The sequence below is a fragment of the Cuculus canorus genome, chromosome 4, assembly GCF_017976375.1.
Source record: "Cuculus canorus isolate bCucCan1 chromosome 4, bCucCan1.pri, whole genome shotgun sequence".
Classification (NCBI taxonomy): Eukaryota; Metazoa; Chordata; class Aves; order Cuculiformes; family Cuculidae; genus Cuculus; species Cuculus canorus.
Window position 1 is genome coordinate 64,008,135 of NC_071404.1, and position 21,285 is coordinate 64,029,419.

The window sequence follows — 21,285 nt, forward strand, 5'->3', positions numbered from 1 at the left end:
TTCAGGGGAACAGGAAAGTTGCCTTGTACCATCACTGTGAACAGTGACTGTGGACAGAGCTGTGACAGAGCATGACCCAAATGCAGAGTGTGGAGAGGGCTGGAATCTCGTGGAGATGCACCCACTTGGGTGGGGGAGGGTCAAAAGTGTGCGCTCGGGAAGACCCAACTCATCCCTTTAAAGATGAAAATAGCAACCGTAATTGCTGTAATACCCTTTCTGCTGCTTAATTTACACTTCTTGTTTTAAGTTGTTACAGTATTTTAACAGTAAATGTACTGTGAAATTTCATTATAATCGTCAAATCTTCTGCTATCTCATCATCCTCGTTTTTCAGGTTTTCTTCAGATTTACCTGGAATCACAGAGATCTTAAGTTCCTGATAAAAATAAATAGACAGAGAGAAAAATGAAGAAAAAATAAAGGCATGTACATATTTCCAAGGGTAAAACAGATTCCTTTTTAAAAAGCTGGCAAACAAATGCAGAAAACTTCTAAGTTCACTTTGGTGAGCACCTAGTACTATTTTGGTCAGCATTTCTGTTTGGGATCTCAAGAAATTCTGCTAAAAGGTTGTTATGAGGGTATTGCTACAGCCTTTGGAAGAAAATAATTACTGACTAGAATTCCAGAGGAAAAGATTTATCAATGCATGTGCTGACAATATTTTAAATTGTTGTTATAATTCATAATAATATTCATTATGACAAATTTAGCATATTTCCAGTATGAGCTGTAGTAAACTGTACATGAAAAATGCAAGAGAAAAATATGCTTTGAAGAGAATGTGTCATTCACACAGAATAAAATTCGTGATCTGCTGAGCATGCTAAATGCAAGAACATAGCAGACTTGAACTTCAAAATGTTGGAAAAACCCAAAGGGCAGCTACTTTAAAAAAAAAAAAAAGTTAATATTTTCACTGAGATCAAGAGTTGCAAAAAGTTTTACTTTGTGAAATGAACTGCCTATATTTTGAGTAATATCTTGCATGAAATAGCATGCATTTTATTGAAGGAGTCAGCCTGGAATTGCGAATTATAAAATGAAGATGCAAAACCTGGATTTAATGCTGTATAACTTGATTTTTCTGTCTGTCCTGTCTGAATAGTTCTCTCCTCTTTTGCCTGTTTGAAGTAGTGAATAGCGTGTCACAGTCTACAGCCCCATAGACAAATACAAATGTTTATGGAGATGAATATTTTCAGTGAAGTATACACTGAAGGAGCGTAGCTTAGGGAGCTGTACAGTCACATAGAAATCCTTACATTACCAATTAGTGCTCCATACTCCAGAATACATCCCCCCACACCCTCTCAAGCGTTCCCTTAGATGAACCTGGTATTTCACACAAATCTTATCTCACACTGTGTACTTCCTGAAATATAGTTGTAACGAGGAATTAATTGTGGAGCGGGATACTACATCACGTACGTAATTGTAGCAGAGTGTTTGACCACGTGTATCAAAAAAATGGAAGGGCATTCCAGTTGCAGTGAAAGATTTTTGCATGCCACTTATTTAAAAAAGTCTTTCCAGTCTTTCTAGACCATTTCTTGTACGTTGAAATTTTCCACTAAAGTTCATTGAAATTTGTAGTATGTCAAGAATGCCTTATCAGATTTTTAGCATGGGAAAGCAGAAGTAGGCATTGTGCATGCAACATGATCTCTTGTAAATCTATCGTATGTACTACTCTGAGGATAGCAGCATCTAAAGATTTCAAAATTAGCCTACAGTTAAAATGAAAATTTGGAAAGTTGCTGTGAAAGAAAATGCCGGAAAATATTAGATGTGTGATTTTGTCAGAACAACATCCTCTAAAGCTCTAATTCTCACTCTTTGTATTACTGTATCTGTTATAATCTAAAATCAAAAGCAGTTGCACTGAAAACTAATTTAAAAACGGAAACAAAATTATTTAGCTTGGTAACAGGATTCTTTTGGTGTTTGTAGATACTCATCCTTGGTTTTCCTCCTAAACAGATTTCCAATGCTGTGTGATTTCACTGAATTGGAAATGTTTTGCAGCTATCAGATGCTTTTCTTGTTCCTTTTCTGTGCTCTCTAGTATCATTCAGTGTTACTTTGACCACATGAAAAGGGAATTTCCTCAGTCGGTTGTGTGGCCGCGTTTAGACTTCCAGAGTGCTGAACCAAAAGCTTTCTTAGCTCCTCTGGGTTTCAGGAGGCCTCGGCTGTCCTCCAGGGCTGTTAATGTGGCTGGTTGGTACGAACTCTGCCTCATTTGTGGAGACAGTGGGAGCCCTGAGGGAGTGGTCTCACTACCAGTTTGGGGCGTATCTTGTATTGGTAGCTGAGTCCTTCTGGATAACGGACAGCTGGGGCACCAGACACAGTCTTGGAGAGGCTTCCAAAGTTCTGCAGCATGTTTTAAGAATGGCAGAAGGAAATGCACTCACGTAACCTCAAATATTAGATATTTTTCTTGTTCACTTATCTCACTGTGGTATAACAGGTTTCATCCCTGCTGGATGGTTTCTACTGCAGAAAATAGTAGCCTCCTTTGGGCTACATCCCATGCTCCCTTGCCAAATTTCCTCTCTCTCCTTGATCGCTGTCACTGGTGCCCTTTCAGTCTGCTTAAAATAGTGAGTGAGAACCATTTTTATAACTTCTTGTCTCCTTTGCCAGGATCAACAGACTGTACCAGCTGTTTTTGTTAACCTGGTCTCAGCCCAGTGTGAAAGCAAGCTCCCTGGGAAGGTGAAGGAGCCGGAGACAGTCTCTGTATTGAAATCAGCAGAGCACTGGAGTCTGTGGTCTTAGATGTGTGTAGGGAGTACATAGCAGTGTGGCAATTTGAAAACTTTCACGTATGAAGCATCAGGGGATACAGCCCTCCCTGCTGCACTCCCAGAAGAAAGGGGAATCAGCTTTCTATCTGTAGTCACTTTTGGAGGAAGCACTGGTAGTTCATCTGTGCTTTCAAACTTTGGCTTTCCGAAGAAAACAAGTGTGGTAGGTAATGCGGAAAGCATTAAGTCATTGTTTATGACATAACCACCACCTAAGGACAGTCCGTAGCTCTTTCTGTGGGACAGAATCGGTAGCATGTTTCAGATTAGACAAAGGAAGATTAGGTGATCGCAAGCCAACATGCGGGATTTAAGAATGCTTTTGTCAACGCTGTTTAATTATAACATGCTATAATTAAATAGCGGTTAAAGACAAGATTTAAAACACGGAGAAAATTTAGAAAAATACTGTGTTGACGAAGTTGTAGACTATCCTTGCTATTTGAGCACCAAGTGATGTGCCTGTGCTTTTAAAAGAGCTCTAGCTGGGTATGGTAGAGACTGCAGAAAATGATGCTATTGAGACTGTATTTTTATCCACGTCCCAGGTAGTTGTAATATACTTCAGCTTGGTATATGAAATGAGCTGTAGCCGTGCCTTTGACTGCAGTGTAAATATACCCTATGAAATGACCAGTTATGGACTGAATGGAGGAAATAATAAATTTTGAAGATAAATGAGAAAACTGAAGAAAGAATTGTGGAACAGGAGAAGGGTAAAAGATGAAAGTAGGTAAAGGGGAAGCTTAGAAAATACTTTTTTTAGTTGAAGGAAAGAAAAAGGGGTGGAGAAGAAAGTAAGGAGATTTACAAAAATATAAAAATGGTAGATAAATTAATCCAGTTAATATAAAAGAGTAACGAAACTGAAAGTTGTCTTGGGATCTAGAAGCAGCAGAGGGTAATTGAGACTGAGAAGCAGGAAACATCCCAGATATGGTGAATATTTTTCCAAAATTAGAATAAAATTTAATTAAATCTCTAATTTATCATAAAAGAGAGGAAAGCTCTAAATTCTTCCTTCAGAGAAGGATTTAGACCGTACCTGCTCTATAAGCACACTCTCAGAAAATGTTAATAATAGATTGTTATTATCGTCTTAAGCGGCTGGCAGTTACAGCCTTTGTCTGTAGCCAAAAACATGTTGTCTGAGACTGATATGGTGAGGTGAATAAAGCTGTTGAGTAACAAGGGAGATAGACCCTGGAGTCAGACTGCATTTTGAGAAACCCCAAGGTTTGATATCTCAAGTACAAACGGCAAGTGTTTCCTATATAAAATGAAGGGGCAATGTTCACATCTGAGTTCTGTACTTTATCTGCGGCATTTATAAACTTATTCTGCATTACACATAAATTTCAGTGTGAGAAATCAAGTTTATTAGTTTACCGTGGTCAGATCAGACTGGTTTAAACAGAGCTGAGGAAGTTAATTATCAGATGTCTCGGGTAGGTCTAGCAATAAGTAACTAGTTATGGTGAGAAGGACTTGCCGTGGCTGCAGCCTTTGGAGCTGCAGCTGGGGGACGGCTCCTGCCATTGCATGCGGATGGCCGGCTGGGAGGGACTGCCCTAATCTGTTTCCCAGGTTGTTTGAACCAGTTCAAGAGCAGTAAAACAAGGTTATGTAATTGACATGTGATGTAGCCTAAAATAGTGACTGCAAACATAGGCTGCTGTTGCTGGGCAGTTGTCAACTGCTTTTTTTTTAAAAAAAAAAAAATAAAAGCAGCCCTCAACTGTGTAACAAACGGACTTTTTACATGAAAATGCAGTTCTGATTTCCATTGAATAGCAGGCATTTTCCTTTTTATTTTTTTACTGCAAGAAATAGAGGCTCTGTGAAAAGTGAGATTTGGAAAGATATTCTTAACTGTGGTTATTGTGCTGATTTATTTGAGAGTAGCTACCTACTGCAGATGGTGAAATAAAACCCTCAGGTATACGCAGTTTTGTTTCTTGATAGTGTGATGAAACTCCTGTCAAACAGAAAATCCTTTTCTGTACGTAGAAAATCATTGTGACAAGTCTTAGCTGTAATTTTATTCGTATACTGTTCATTAAAGTGTAGGAATAGTTTACTTTTATTAATTAAAAGAGCTTATATGGATTTAAGAGATAACGTCCCTTTCACTAAATCCGTGAGGGTTTTGGAGCTGGGTGAAAGGAACACATCAATCACATAGATCAGTGAGCACAAATTAGAGGTTAGGATGTGCAGATTATGTGACTTTTTTTTCCGTAGGCAGCAAAGCCCTTCATTAGGGCTATACCAGACAGAGGTAAAACCTGATGTTAAGTTGTCTTTGCTGACCAGATATTCTTGAGGTGAGAGGCGTCCCTTAGAAAATCCTGATGATTTTCTGCAGCATGTTTTCTTTCTTTCCTTCAGCAGGGAGGGTCTGTATCGCAGGTCAGAAGGGTTGCAGGGGCTTGTGCAATCTGACAGGCTGATGTGTAGGGGGATGAGACAAAGTTGAGCAGTAAATAATATTTATGGAATTGGGAGGAATTTAGTGTAAAATTACAGCCATTCAACACAGTTTTTTGGGGTTTTTTCCCTTGGCTTTTTTTTTTTTTTCCATTTTAGAAAAAGCCTTTTTTTTTTTTTTTAACCCCCTCATTCACTAGTGTTATCAGGAGTAACTTCAGTAACGTAGGTAGTTATGCTGATAAATATTGATATGAGCAGCAGGAGGGTCTTTAGAGGAGTTTCCTGAACTAAAGATGCCCAGGTAGTAGGGTTTAACACCTATAGATGCCTGCTCAAGAAGGAACCAATAGGTACTCCAAGCTGTACGGCTTTTACTCGTATCATTGCTGTTGTGAAGTTGGTCTTCCCACTTGGGAAGTCTGGAAAAGTCTAAACCCTTATTTCAGCCCAGTACCTGCAAAAGATCGTAGCTCCAGATCTGTAAGGCAGGGCTAGAGGTGGCTTCCAACTCTTCTCCTCAGTCCCTGGAAGAAGGCTTGCGTGTCCTGGCAACCTGCAGGGAGAAGACTGCTTTGCCTCCAGTTTTATGAGTCAAAGCATTAATTCTTATTGTGGAGGGTGAAGGAAAGTAGACATTTTGCATGAGTTTTGATGTGTTTTTGTCAGATATCATTTTAAAAGGTGGATTGTTTTCAAACTACTTCTGCTTTGTTTGGTCCTCAGCTGCCACTCCTGTTTTTTCACTTTCCCATCCTTTTGCAAGGCTTCCTCAATCACGTCTTTTTCTTGGGACCCAAAGCACATTCTGGTTTCAGATGTACCCAGAGTGGCTTTTGGACTTTCTCCTTAATTTTCCCCGGGGGTGTTGCAGTCAGTGTGTAGCTTTAGCAGAAGAAAAAATATTGTTGGCTTTTACAGGTAAAAGTGGGGAAGAAAGTGTGGAAGGCACCGATAACACAGGAGAGGAGCTGAGTGATAGTGGCACACAGGTGTGCATGAGTCAACAACCTAATGCCATTGCCAAAAGCCAGATCTGGTCCAGGATTGCATTAGCGGAGCTGTTGTGTGCGAGATGCAGGAAGTAACCATTTTAGTGGGCTTAGTGATGGTGATGCTCAGTGAGAAAAATGCACCCAGTTTGGGGCACTCTGTTTGACAAAAGAAGCCAGAGAAGAATTAAGAGGAATGATGACAGATTTAGGAAACATGACCTGTGAGGGAAGATTGAGAACTGGATTTGTTTAGTCTAGAAAAGAGATGTGGGACATAAATCTTTCAATAGACGGGAGATTGTTGTACAAAGGTGGTGGTGTATTACACTGTGTGTCTTTGGAAGAGTGCTAACATCTCTTTCAGTTGAAAAATATTCCTGTTTGCGTTAAATGCAAAAGGAAAAATCACAGTTTAAAGGCTAGAAAATCACTAGCCTAGTCACATGGCTTGTAAAGAAGTTTTAGAATACCTTTCCTCAGAAGGTTTTTACAACAGATTTAGAGAAAGGAAAAAAAAAAAAAACACCTGCCTGAACTGTTAAGTGCTAGTCTTACCATGCTTCCATGAGTGGGCTTGAATTAAACAGTATTTGGATCCTCTTCCTTCACTATGGGGTTTTTTCCTTACAGAATTTAACGTTTGATCATAGTAGTTGCTATTTTAACAAGAGAGCAGAAATGTAAGATTCATTAATGATTTGCAGTTCTTGACTTAAACTTCAGAAAACTGGGGGAAACATAATTTTTAGGAGGAAGATAAAAGTTGTAATAGTTCAGAAATTTCTGTAATTTTCTAATTTTGCCTTAGACGGTAACAGAAATATTACTGACATAAGTATCTATTCCCCATTCCTATTGCAGCCTTAAATGCCTGAAAATATTGTGACCCCTTGAAGAGTGCAGCAGCACTATGCACAGGTACATGAACTCATCTTAGCAAGTCAGTTTTTGGGACCACTGGCTCGAGCATTGTGCTGTGGATTTTAAAGTGGGAAAAGGCCAAACTGCTGCTGCACTTTTCTGCTGCAGTCTCCTTTTGGCAGTAATTCGTAGGCAAAATAAGAACAGCTTTTTTACTCTCATTATTTACTGCTGATTTTTGCGTGTTCAAGAAAATGAACTAAGAGGAAAGACTGAACTTTGTGAATTCTTCCTTTTTGGTTTTCTTTTGTAAATGTATAATAGCAGGGGATTAAAGAGCATTTGCAGGTGAGAGACTTGGAGACATTATTTTTGTGTGTACATTTGGATGTGTCATTTCGTGGTGTGTAGTGACCCAATAACCTGAAAAGTGCAAACTCAAATATTCCTCTAGGTCTACTGTGAATAGGGTAGATCTTTATTTTCTCTCAGTGTGTAACTGTGTAGTACTTATTATTTATTTATTTTGAACAGGAAATTTTTATGGCATCTTTTGTAGCTCTATATTATAGATGGGACATGAATTAGCTCATATAAGTGCACTTAATGGTGGCATATATAAAAATTACTTTCATCTTAACACATTAGCACATGGGAGATGAGAATTCAATATCTCTTCTGTCATTTTCCAGCCCACTTGTGGGCGATGAAACTGAATAATAAGAACAACAGGATTAAGCTAAACACAGACTACATGAGCAGATCAATAAGTGTTGAAAGAGTTTGAGATGTAGCATCACAAAAATGTTAACGTCTTTGCGAGATACTCTTCATCACCTCACTGAGATTTTGTAAAATCAGTTAGTAAAGCAAAGACACTTGCAATAAACCAGTGTCTTCCATTTGTGTGGCATGAGCCTCGCTCACCCTCCTCACCTTCAGAATTAAAAAACCCTACACATCTGAAATTGCTGCAGCTCTTTCAAGACCTCTAGGGCTCTTCAAGGTCTGCTTTTATTTGAAATGTACCATTATGTCGTTGCATGGAAATCTGAAGCCATTTTTTTCATCATAGAAGACAAACTTTTTGAGTTGAAAACTCTTCACGTTGCCTCCATTAATGTAAACTTTATTTTGATTATTTTTTTTTTTTTAATTTTTTTTTTTTTTGAAATTGAGAAGAAGACATTTACTTTTTGGAAAGACTTCTTTTGCCTTGCTTATTAGAAAAGCTACTTACAGATTTTGTACCATACATTAATATTCAGAGATGCATCATTCAAAAAATAATGAAATTTTACTAACATGTTTTCTGTCGTTATTTGATCTGTGTAGATAGGCCAGAAAGTAATAATTGCAGGCTGGCTAAACCATTTTGAAGTATGACTTACAGAAGTATTCTGCTGTTGTGAAAGTATTTCTTATGAAATCACAGTGTGATGGTGATGGACTTAAATAAATATCTTCACAATTTTTAAGAATGTGACCTGAGTACATATATGTGTTTTTGTTTTTTTTTTTTTTTCATTAAACCCATTAGCTTTTGAAAGCAGTAGTGAAAAATGTTGACTTAACAGGTGTACAGTACCATAGAGCAAACTGCCTTCGGGGTAGTTCTCCAGTGGGGTTCGTTTTGCAGCGTTAGAGATGCGTTGTCATATTAATAGCCTGCATCCGCCTGTGGAAGCCTAAAAATGATACTGCAGTCTCTGTAGTGTACAAAGAACATTGTATGAGCACTGAGCAGTTGTATTTGCATTCTTTGTGGAAAAGAACTATTTTTCCCCTCTCCACAAAAAGGTAGTATACCAGCACTGTATATCATTACTTTAAACACTTTTGTTTTGTAGTTTACTTTCATGCTGTCTGCGTGACATTTCTTCAGATACGCTCAAATCAGTACAGACCAAAAATGTACATAGGAATTAGTTTGACATTTCTTTTGTGTATCTGGTTTTTGATAGATCATATCATAAAATAAACACGGTGTAATAAGCAGGTTTAAATTTTGTGATTAGCTCAGAATTTTATCTTTTTATTCTTCAGAAGGCCTACTTAAAGTCCAGCTGATAGATACTGGTGCTGCCACTGTATTGCCCAACTTGATTTATGCCTGATGTAAATTCATAAATTCATTAATTATTTTGCCTGTGCTTTATTGTTTTTCATCTGTGTCACAGTGCTAGGTGCTTGTTGTTGTTAAGACATCTAAAACATTACCTAAATGATGGTACCTTTGTGATATTACAGTAACACTTCACTTACTCAAATAAGTCCCATGAATGTCCCCTGTGTCAGTCTTTCCCCGAGGAGGTATCTGTGTATTGTGGAAAATATCTCTGCAAGCGTATTTTATGCCTCCTGTGCTACAGCAGCTCTATCCACTTATTGAGCCTGTGTCTTTGCTCCCATTCCCTGCATGCGTCAGCCTCCTCCTGCATGTTTCGGTGCAGCTCTGCTCCTGAGCCTGCCCGGCTGCCCTTCCCCAGCCACAGCTGGTGCTTGCTTCGATCATTGGCATCAACTTTGATATTATCCGTCCAACTCTTGGGTTTCTGCATGTCTCGCCTGCTTCATTCATGACCTGCTTAGGAGTTTCTCAGCCAGTTGGTGTTACTGCGTTTGCAATCTGAATTTTTTTTTCATCTATCTTGCGTTTCAGGCATCGTTGTTACAAACTTGTGCTTAGTTTAAAGAGTAATGAGAGCAGCTCTGCGGAGAAGGACTTGGGGCTGCTGATTGATGAGAAGCTTGATATGAGCTGGCAATGTGCGCTCACAACCCGGAAAGCCAACCATGTCCTGGGCTGCATCAAAAGAAGTGTGGCCAGCAGTGTGAGGGAGGCAATTCTCCCTCTCTACTGCACTCTTGTGAGACCCCACCTGGAGCACTATGTCCAGTTCTAGAATCCCCAACATAAGAAGGATGTGGAGCTCTTGGAACGGGTCCAGAGGAGGGCTACAAAGATGATCAGAGGGCTGGAGCAGCACCTCCCGTAGGAGGACAGGCTGAGAGAGTTGGAGTTGTTCAGCCTGGAGAAGAGAAGGCTCCGAGAAGATCTTATAGCGACCTTCCAGTACCTGAAGGGGCTACTAGAAAGCTGGGGATGGACTGTTAACAAAGGCTTGTAGTGATAGGATGAGGGGGAATGACTTTAAATTGGGAGTGGGAAAGTTTAGATTAGACGTTAGAAGAAATTCTTCATGATGAGGGTGGTGAGGCACTGGCACAGGTTGCCCAGAGAAGCTGTAGATGCCCCATCCCTGGACGTGTTCAAGGACGGGTTGGATGGGGCTGTGGGCAGCCTGGTCTGGTGGGAGGTGTTTCTGCCCATGGCAGGGGGGTTGGAACTGTATGATCTTTAAGGTCTCTTCCAACCCAAACCACTCTATGATTCTGTGTCTGAAGTGCCTGTCCCTGAGACTCGGTGGTTCTCACGGTGCCCCCTGCATGAGCCTACAACACGCAATTGTTGCACACAAGATTGTTTTCTCAAACTTCACATGCTGTCAAATCCTGCAGCTTGCCTTACAGTCCATTGTTCTTGTGTGCCGTGTCCTTTCCTTTCATCTTCCCTCTGGAAACTCTGCATTACTTTTTGTCACATTTGCTAGCGACCATTTGTTCTGGCTGCCTCAGGTCCCCCTGTGCCACTTCTGGATCAAGGAAGCTAAAATAATCCCCTCTCGCTTCTTCTGTCACACTGCACCAACCCCTCATGGCTTCCTATATTTTTACACATCAAATTCAAGAACGTTGCTTTGAAAAGTCCACGTGGCAATGCCCTTGTCTGACACGCTGTATCCATTTGCTCTACTTACATTCCTCCCACAAAGCAAAATGCCTTTTGAGTATCCAAGTTGCTAAATGCCAGCCTATTTCCGTGGTTGCCATGTATTTCCTTTCTGCTAAATGTTGTGTGTTAAATACCTGCTGTCTGCTCAGGAGTGCTTCCATAGGGCTTTACAGAAATGTAGAAATACGGTTGTGATTTAATCCTGTTTTGGTAAACCTTCCAGAAACCTTCTGCTGTATCGTATGTAACTAATTAAATCAGAAATCAAACACTTGGTGAACTGGTTGAAGAGAGTGGAGTACATTGGGAAAGTTAACCTCTGCTTTGCATTTCTGCTTCAGATTGTGAACTACTTTAGTTTGACAACAGCCCTTGGTTTTATACCAAAGTTAAGTTTTGTCAGGCTCCTTTCTGATATGGCACATGTGAGAAGATTTGGAAAAGCTCAAACAATTGTTTGTTTATTGCAAAAAGGAGAAGTCCTGTTCCGCTTAGGAAAAAATAATGATCTCTCTCTTGTAAGTGACACACCAAAACTCTTTTGCAAATTAAACAGGGGAGATGCTTATAGAAAGACCCATGACAAGTCACCAAGATTATTGAGACTCATTCTTAAGAATGAGATTGGGAATGTCTCTATTAAGAAGCTCAAAGTGACTGCAAAAGAACACAGAAGAACAAGTTGGAATGATTTAGATACATCCTCTAATAACGTGTTTTGGTTTTGGTTCATTCAGGACAGCACAATTACCTGTGTGCGGGAAGGAATGACTGCATAATTGATAAGATTCGGAGAAAGAACTGCCCAGCCTGTCGATTACAGAAATGTCTGCAAGCTGGAATGAATTTAGGAGGTAAGCAGAATATTAATAGTTTGGTCTCTTAATTTGATAAAGCAAAAATTGGAAGCGTGCAGCCCTTTTATAGTTCTCGCAGCTGCATAATCTCAAAAGTTTAAGATGAAATTATCCTGAAGAAGTGCTTAATAGCTAATAAACTCTATTGTCATTCTAAATTGGGTTTTTGAGATATGTATTTTATGGCTCAGAAAAAAGAAAAGTGGGTGTTTTATGATGACAGTAATTTTAGTGGAATCTCATATAGCTAAAAATGTTAAGATTTCAAGTATTACCTGCTTTTTTTTGCTGATGAGCATTCTCTCAAATGCTGCAAAACATTTTACATCATCACGAAAGTAAACTCACACATAGTGAAACCTCTCAACTGTTTTCTTGCTTATTCAACAATTTATTGATTTATTTCTGCAGCTGTTCGGGTATGCAATAATTTTGACGATATTACTTCATCATTTATATGCCAATAACAAAAAGGAAAAACCTTTTCTTAATAATTATAAAAAGTATTTTGAAGATTATATGATAGCAAAATTTACAGTAGGTGGGGTATTCCCCCCTGTTGTTCTAATTCTTCAGTTGCAATGTCTACACAATTCTGGCTGAGCTTCAGTGGCCATCCTGTTTCACTTCATCACCCGAGCAAATTGTATTGTAAATTACTTTTTCCCACTGCTTTTAGGTTTAACATATTGAATGGGGGGTTGGATACCACTGTGGGGCCTTTCCCTGATGCACAGAGTGACCCTTCCATTAGAACGTTTTCATTGTCCCAGAAAATTTTAACACATTGTTTCCTCCAAATCATTTCCTTTGTGGCAATTTGCTCTGTATCCTTCTGGACCTGCTCTCCTAGTAGCTTAGTTTAGTTTTACTGACAGATTTAGCTGCTTGTCTTTCATAGGTTATCTGCAAAATGCTGGTTCTGCCTGCTGCCTGGTACCTCTTTCTACCTTCCAGACTTCTTTTTCTGTCTTGTCTCCTGGCAGAAATATTCGAGCAAGCTGCTCCTTACTTTTTTGGAGGAGAGTAATCCTGTTAAGATCTCTTCCAACCCCGTTCCCAAATTTGAGAAGTCGCATTGCCCCTAGGCCCCTTGTTTCTGCTTCCCAAAGGAAAACAGGACCAGATCATGGCATGCTGGGGAGCTTTTCCTTGATTTTGGTCTGCAGTATTGAGCCTAGCGAGGGCAGCAGAAGGACATCTTTGCTTGATGAAACTGGAGCTCCATGGTGGTAGCTCTGCCTTGCCAAAAAAAAGGTCTGAAAATGTACGTGGAGCAGGAAGCCCGATTGTCTGGAATGCTGGAAATTTTGCTGCAGCCAGCCAGCAGCCGGTGCAGGGTACCCTGTTGTCGTGCCCTGCGCTGCACCAGCAGCATTTCCCCAAGCCTTCCTCCCTGGGCAGGACTGGGAGCTTAGTGCTCTAGCGAAATGCAGGGCTGCCATCTGACTGGATAACCTTTTGAAACAACAGCACGTGGTGCTTGGTCTGCACTGTCATGAGTTCATCACTGTTGTTTCCTGGTGTATTTCAAAGGACGTGTTCACACTTCTGTACAAACAGACAAAGGGAGAGGGTAAACTTTGCTTTTGTTTTGTTTTATTTTTTAATTGGCTCAAATGCTGTAGATGAGGAGTGCGTTGGATAATCTTTCCTTGTGTTGGATCTTGGTAGTCTGCTGGAAATTGTAATTAGTAATCTGTGTTTAATGACCTAGAAGGCCAAGTCTGCCTCTTCAGCGTACAGCTGGCGTGCAGTTGTTCTTTTGGATTTAGCATTTTTGGTGATTTTCTTCACGTAGAGGTATTAAAGTGAAATTCTCACTCCTGATTTGATCCCTTTATGCTACATAAAAGAGTTAAAGTGGCATGAAAAGGTCCTCTCATCATTGCCATGAATGAGATACTGGGGAAGGGCTCTGGTTGTCAATGCAACATCGTAACTTCTGCACCATCCAGGAGAGAGAGTCCGGTTGGAGGCACAGGGGAGGACTTCTGGAGAGAGTTAAAATGCATACAGTCCAGAGATGGTGTTACTGTTTAGAGAGCCCCAAGGCATACCAAATTATGCCAACAGACCTTTTGGCCTCTGAACCAGCCTGGGTCTGGCACAAAATGTTGACATCTCAAGGTCACTTGCTGTTTTAGGCCATCCTTCTTCCTTGGTGGTGATCTTTGCATTGGGCATCTACAGAGGAGCAACACAGCACCTCAGATTTAATTTGGGAACTTCTGTGTGCTGTTGCAGGAAGTTTCTGATATGGTGGAGATCATCATTAAAAAGGAAGTGGAAATGGCAAGAGGAGATATTAATGCATATTTGAAAACAGTAAATTTCTCTTTATAGAAGTTTCCAAGGCTTGGTATTAAATAACATTTTTTCATAATTGGCTTGAATAGACTGAGTAGGTTCATATTATCATGAAGGTGTGTCATAGTTTATAGTTTCATGTGGTCGATTTAGTTTTGACAAGAATATACATTACACAATAGAAATAGGTAAAACCCCTTTTTTTTAATTTGGATTTACAGGCAAAATATGCCAGTATTTTGTTAGACCAATAAGAAGCTGGAGGAAAACTAATTTATAAAGGCAGTTTCTTTGAGTCCTGTTTGCAGCATAGTACTCTCTCTAGCTGAGTCACACTGCACAGTGCTGGGCTTTTTGTGCAGCATACCTAATTTAAGCTCTCACCCTCCAAATGGAAGCAAAGGTAAACATGAAAGACAAACTGTATCAGAGATGCCTATATGTTTGGTTTGTGAGAAAATAGAGTAAAATGATTCTCAAAAGTGTCATAAGCATAGCTCAGGGTTGAAGTGTGTGCAGGCTGCTGAAGCCATGGGTATTTCTTTTCCACTTGTACATATTATATTGTTTTATCTCCTCAATTAAAAACAAACAAACAAAGAAACAACAAAAAAAACCCAAACAAAACCTCCAGAATGATCTGTGAGAAATATTGCCTTAGGGAGCAGTGTCCTATCTCCCATGGGCAGGAAAAAAAACTTAGCTCTGCTTTGCAACTCTGTCCATCTACAGAAGGGAGTAAAAGAGCCTAGGCTGCCACCCATCTCCTCCTGGTTACTGCAACAGGGGGTTTATAAAGCAAATTTTGTAATTCGAAAGTTTGCGATTGTCTTCCTACTGTTAGTGAAGATTTTAATCTGTGTAGTGGAAAACTGGAAATCAGAAAGAATTTCCTTGTTTTCTGCAGCACATTTTTGCACAATATCTGATTAGTGTAGTGATCTTTTTTCCTTGGTTTTGTGGATTTTTTTTTGTTATTTGGTTGTATTCTTTCTTAATGTTTTTAAAATGTTCTTCCTATTGCTTACTGTGTCAAAGTGTTGCAGGTTTCTCTGGATGGTGTATCTTCTACTTCCCAGTGCACTGATTATATTTTTGATTTTCAATAATATTTTGATGTGTGGCAGCATGCCATGCTTTAAGTACTTTCTAAAAAAATACATGTAATTCAGTGATACAAAATACACCTTTTTATGAATGCTCAACCAGATTAATTTGGCAGTTTTATTGTTTACCTCCTCCTTTTGTTTGTTGAAAAATTGGAGCATTTTCCAAGCTCTTATATCCTCTAATAATCTTTAGAAAATTATTCATCAAGTCAGCAAATAATTTACCTAATTACATTCTTTTTTTTTCAATTTTTGTTTTGATTTTGTAAGGAGCATCTGCAACCTGTAATTTGTGCGATGCTGAAGTTGCCAAATGGCATGTTAATTCACCCTCCTCATTTCTAGAAATTGTGTGCACTGTAGACAGACACATCCCTTTGGCGAGCAGAACTCCAAAACTTTTTGGGGAATCATAGTTTGTTTGTTGTTTTGATTTTTGATTTTTTTTTTAAACTCCAGTGCCATATGCTAGACTTAATTATTGGAAGAGATTCAGAGTGAGCAACTGCACTATGAAGGTATGCTGGCCCATTTTTGGTTTATGCTCTTTTCAAGATTCTGTAATTAATTTTCAGTTAATTATGGACCAGAATGACTTCATGTACTGTGAAGTTTCTTCCAGCAGATGTTGTGATCAGATTTGTCGAGTCTCTCATTTCTGCACGAGACATTTTCATTTGCCTCCCACCTCGTGCTGCTGTTCTTTGGCCATGTCTGTCTCATGGCAGCACTTGGGTGGGGGGTCATGGTGAGACACCCCAGTCACACACTGGTGCTCACCATGACCATGTGGTTTCTTATGCTACCACCAGCCGCATCCAGGCACAGATGGCCCAGAGCCTCCTGGTTTCACCCCTGCTGTGTTCCATGCTGAAGTTTGGAGAAGGGAAATGTTTTATATGATGTGACTTGAGGGGACACCCCTACCACCGTCTTGCCCCTCTGATGTGACCTAGTGACCAAGCATCCCTCCCTCTTCTGCTGTGTAATGTGCCATGAATGCTCAGGGGACAAGAAAGTGTTGAGAGGTCCGTACTGTGTCGGATTGCAATCCTTTTGTGCCTTGGCTGCCATATAAAATACTGCTGAGACTTGCTGGTACTGCTCTCCCGCAACAGTGAGAAGCAGCTTGCTGGAAGTACCTTTCGGATGTCGAAGGGGAATAAAATAGATTTCACCTTGCAGATTACATAGTCTATGGCTCTGTGTGCAGTCTGCCTGTGAAATTTGAGTCTGGGTTTTGCATACGTTTACATATATAAGACTCTTCATCCACAAAATGCTGTGTGTGTTTTGTAGTCATTACTTTGTAGATATCCTTATTTGTTACACAGTAAAATATTTCAATAATCTGAAAAATAAATGAGAGAATCGATAATAAGATACAGTACTTTACCTTTTTGCCCAACTCCCGTTTTGTTTAATAACTCGTAGTGATCTAGAACTCCAGTGTTATTCTCAGTTACTGCAGCTTATGAGGTTTATATAATCATTGTTCCTATATTTTGAGAAAAATAAAGCAATAGGGAGAAAAGGAAGAGGGGAAAAAAACATAAGTATTAGAAAACTGAAAACTAAGAAAAATTAAATGCAGGAAAAATGTATCCTCTTGGTTTTCTTTAAACATGTCTAACAACTTTCTGCTAACAAAGGTTTCATAAATTTGAAAAGAAAAGAAACTGTGTGAACTAAAGCTGTTTCAGGTATATGTATGATTGACTTTTATTTTTCATTTAGCTTTTAACTGCAAAGTATTTGGAAATACCCGTTAACTTTAACTGCAGCCATGCTCCCTTGTGCTGTGATTTTGTTAGGTCTTCCAAATTGTCCTGTGGGTGTACTCATAGGAGGGATCAGTAGGGAAATTCATATTGATGCATGGAGTCTGTGTTGGTGACTCTTCAGAAGGGGACCTTAAGGTGCTGCTGTGAGGTGGTGCTGCAGCAACACATTGTGAAAAAAACAACAGTCTTGCTGTTTTAGAGCTTGTAGGAACCACTTCTCCTACTTTTGTGTCCATCTTCCTCTGCGTTACAAGATACTGCTCTCAGTGTGGCCCTCTAACTCGAACCATCCTCAAAAATATTGTAAGTAACTGTCAAAACAGTCACTTTTACTTGGGAATAATGATTAAAAATGCAGAATTTTTAAGAGGGCTGGTAATGTCAAGAGTAATCTCCCAGGCATCGATTAAAAAATGGTATTGAAAGTGTGTCCTTGTACTTTGCATTTTGCTGATGAATTTATTTCACATGTGAAGGCAGTTCAAGAAGACACACTGCAGTAGTCCAAAAGCATACAGCTTGCGTCCCGCAGTACTTGCTCAAGCTCCTACTCAGGTTCATGTTCTTAGTCCTCCTTTGTTTTTTCAAGTTTTTCTGCTTTCAGCTCTGCCTTCTGATGAGTGCCCAACTGCCAGCAATGTTTGTCTTTCCTCCAGGAACAGCCTTTCAGGCTTTTGGCACAGCTTTGCTGAACTCCAGACTTGCCTGCTTTATCTGCTGGACGCCCCATCATACCATTCACGGCATAACACCCTTGGTTGCTAGCCTTCAAAGGAGCTGCAGCTTTCCTGGGCTCCTGCTGAGAGTACGTGTCCCAGCCTGCCTCGTGTCATGTGGCGGCACTGTGCGTTTAGACTCGATGGGGTTTTGTCTGGTTTCGGCAGTACATGGCAATTGCAGTACAGGCTCAGAGGTTGTACTTTTCCTGAGTGATTTGTATCCCATATGTGGTGTCTTGCAAAGGTTCAAAATGCAGAATGAAGAGGGGCAATCACAATTCTCTGAGAGAAAGGTTTAGGTCCTCCCAGAGAAGTTACAAAAAAATCCTCCCACTGTTGTGCTGTTGTTAGGCAATATGACTGAAGCACAGCAGTGACTTTTGCTTGGATGCCTTCTGCCAGGCATTTGCTGGCTGGCTTGCCTGGATCCCTTGTGCAGTGCCCATGAGATTTTCTATCTATTGTCAGGGCTCCAGCTTTTGCCTCCAGGATGCTCCCGGGGTAGATGATGTTTGTGGATTCTTGACTCCTCAGGACCAAGGCTGCCCCCTCCTTTCCCCTGTGCCCTGGTATGCCGCCTCTCTGTCTTATATTTAAATTTAAATTTAACAACCTATTTTCCTGAGGATCCTGAAATGAATTGCTGTTTATGCACCTGTGTGAACAGCAAAAATAAAAAGCAAGCAAGCCTGTAACACCTCTATTCATTCCTTTATCTCATCATGCTGGAGCAGCCCATACTTCTTCAGTGTTTCCAAAATTTGTTTCCCAAAGGTCTTGGTGATGTTTTGCTTTTTCCTGAATCACCAAATTATCCTGCTTCCTTCCACAGTGCATATGCATTTTATTCTTCTCCACAGTAAAAGTGTAGTCCCTGCTATGAAAGCATGCCTGTGTCTCCCGTTCCTCTTTCCAGAGCTGCTGGATATCATCAGGGCCCTTCGGAAATCTCCTCCTGTGGTCTGTGGTGCTGTGTTTCCATTACTCACTTCCCCTTCACTGCGAGAAGCTGTAGGAGCCGGAGGAACTTGTCCTTTTAGCTTCTGTTGAGCCGTTGCTTCAGAGTTTCCACCTGAGTAAGAGAGTGTGAAAAATTAACTTGCCATGCTTGACACAACCTTGGCCAAAGTATGGTGGGCTCACTGTGCTGAATATTGATTTTTGTTAAAACCCTCATTGGTTGCTTGGAAGTGTGCTGTGGACCAGTTTAAAAGAGCCTGGAGCACAGAAACGAGAGTGATCAGTAGTTTTTAAAACGTGGTGGATTGAACCAGATTTGAATTATTTGATATTGTTTAGCCTAAATAAAAGAGACTGGAAGGAAAGTTGAAGAGAAAGGACAACAAATGTTGGTAAAGAGAAAAAGGAGGTGATCTGCTTTCTATGTCTGTGAAAAGCAGGACAAGAAGTAATGAACAGTAAGGAAGATGCAAGTGAGAAAATGGAAAAGTATCTGCTGCCGTAAGGCCCAAGAAGCGCTCAACTGGATAGTCCGGGGGTGATGTGGAGTCTGTCATTGGGTATCTTTAAGATCAGATTAGAAAATACATTTGTCAGGAGTGGTGAGAGTACAGTTGGCTCTGGTCTGAACAAAGGGATGGATCATGCGACTGTTTCAGGTCTCTTCCAGACTATGATTAATATTAGGTGAGTAGAATCAAGCTAGATAATTAGTGTGCAAATCAAAAAAATGTGATAATGTTATTTCTATGTACAAGAAGACTTTTTAGATTTTGACATCGCTGGTCCTCATTGAATGAGCTATTCTGTATCTTGTCCTCTGTGTGACAGAATGTTTTGACAAAACAGTGGAGCTAAGGCTATGCAAGTCATTTAAGTACATTTAATCCTTAGAAATACAGAACAGACAAGAAGGTGCTGTTTGACAAACAGAAGGGCAGGGTGAAGGCATTGGGTGAAGCATTCCTGCAAACTGGTGCTGATGATTTGTGTGCCTTTGTGGTTCTTTGCCACCAGTTTTCCCAGTTCCTTCAACACATTAACATTTTAGTAATGGAAATAATCTTCCCTGCTTTATTCGTGCAGAAAGTGCACGAGGAGGAAGACTGTGGAACTTGAATTCACGAGACCAGTACATCCTGAATGGACAGGAAGGGGATTTGTCAGGAGCGATTAGAGAAGATACTGATGTGGGGAAACCCTTGTACCCTCAAAACCCTGCTGTTGTCTTACTAGAAAGAAAGAGCTGAGGAAACTCACGCATGGCTTCTGGTTCTGCCTGCACATGAACCGAGTGCGTTCAGGCATATCATTTAGGCATCCTCTTAGAGGCATACATCAATTTTAGTCGTAACTGGCATTTCATGCACAACTACTTCAACTTCAGGAGAATTTAAAAATGTGTGACATTCTCAGTCACAAAGCAATACTCTGTTTCATGATTCAGATCATACATATGGGTAATATTGCAGAATTGCATTTTCCCTGGATAAGTGGTTAATATCACACACAGGGTGTTTCACTGTTATTCAGGGTGATTGATTAAAGCAGTAGGTTAACATGGTTTATTTTGTTGGGCTTTTTTTTTAAATGATTAATCATGAACTGGATGGTGAAAAATACAGCTGAGATGACTGCACAAGATAAAAGAGCCAGTTTGTATTTCACAGATAGTGTTACTGTTCCAGGAAGTGGGGAGGATGATTTCTAGAAGATGAGGGACAGATCAGCAACACTGAACTTATTAGAAATTGGATCATTTATCCAAGTTGATAAAAACTGAAGATATGGAAGTTGCACAGGTGAGGAGATGAAGTGTCTCAAAGTTTTTGTTACTTGGGAAAAATACAAGTGGGGATGTGGCACATTGCGATGTAACCAGAATGACCGTGGAGAGAGTGCAGCACTTAACAAGCTGAGCTCTAGTTATAGTAGCGTAAGAACAAAAATTAAGCATTTAAAGCATGGCACACTCTTTAGCATGGAGTGGAAGCGTGAACACTCAAGATACAGGATGAGAGGTGCTGTGGCAGAGTTTGCTTATAGATGCTTTTGAAAAACTGTGAAAAGCTTGTTGAGTACCTGTGTCTCCAGTGTAAACAGGAAATTTCGTAGACAGTAAATGTCTACAGGATTTTATCAAAGGAAGTTGAGGTGGCTTAGTGTTACGATCAGGATGGAGGGCGCATATATCATGGAACAGACTTAGCATTGGGTAGCAACCCAAATAAAAGTGAGAGAGGAGACTTGGACAAGGAAAGCCTGCAGAAGGTTGGGTGGGAATGGATTTCTTGGGAGGAAGTTGTTGCTTGGCACAAGGCAGAAACCAGTGATCATAGCCAAGAGCATTCAGTCTGGTACAGTAGAAGATTTCAAAATCTGTTCTCCAAAGTTCCCTTCGCTTTGTTTTTAACCAAACTATTACCAATGCTAGCAGCTCAAGCTGCTGATGTTTCATAGCTGCAGGTGTCTTAGTGTTGTAAGTGACAAATACTGGAATTGTGGGTGACCTAATCTGCATTCCTTGTTGGTATTTTACTGCTAGTCTTTAATTCTATGTGATGAATAGTCAAAAGTACTGATGAATTTAGTAGACAACACTTAGCACAAAATTCTTGGAATTTGTCATACATTTGAAAAACAAA

At 40.1% G+C, this 21,285-nt stretch overlaps 1 protein-coding gene across 4 annotated transcripts in view; it reads left to right on the forward strand.

The window, feature by feature from the left end:
• NR3C2 (nuclear receptor subfamily 3 group C member 2) overlaps positions 1-21,285 on the forward strand; it is a 210,434-nt gene that overhangs the window by 142,194 nt on the left and 46,955 nt on the right. For all 4 annotated transcript variants that reach the window (XM_054064840.1, XM_054064839.1, XM_054064837.1 and 1 more), the window contains one exon: positions 11,639-11,755. In XM_054064840.1, coding sequence (XP_053920815.1) covers positions 11,639-11,755 — 117 coding nt within the window. The remainder of the gene's footprint in view (positions 1-11,638; positions 11,756-21,285) is intronic.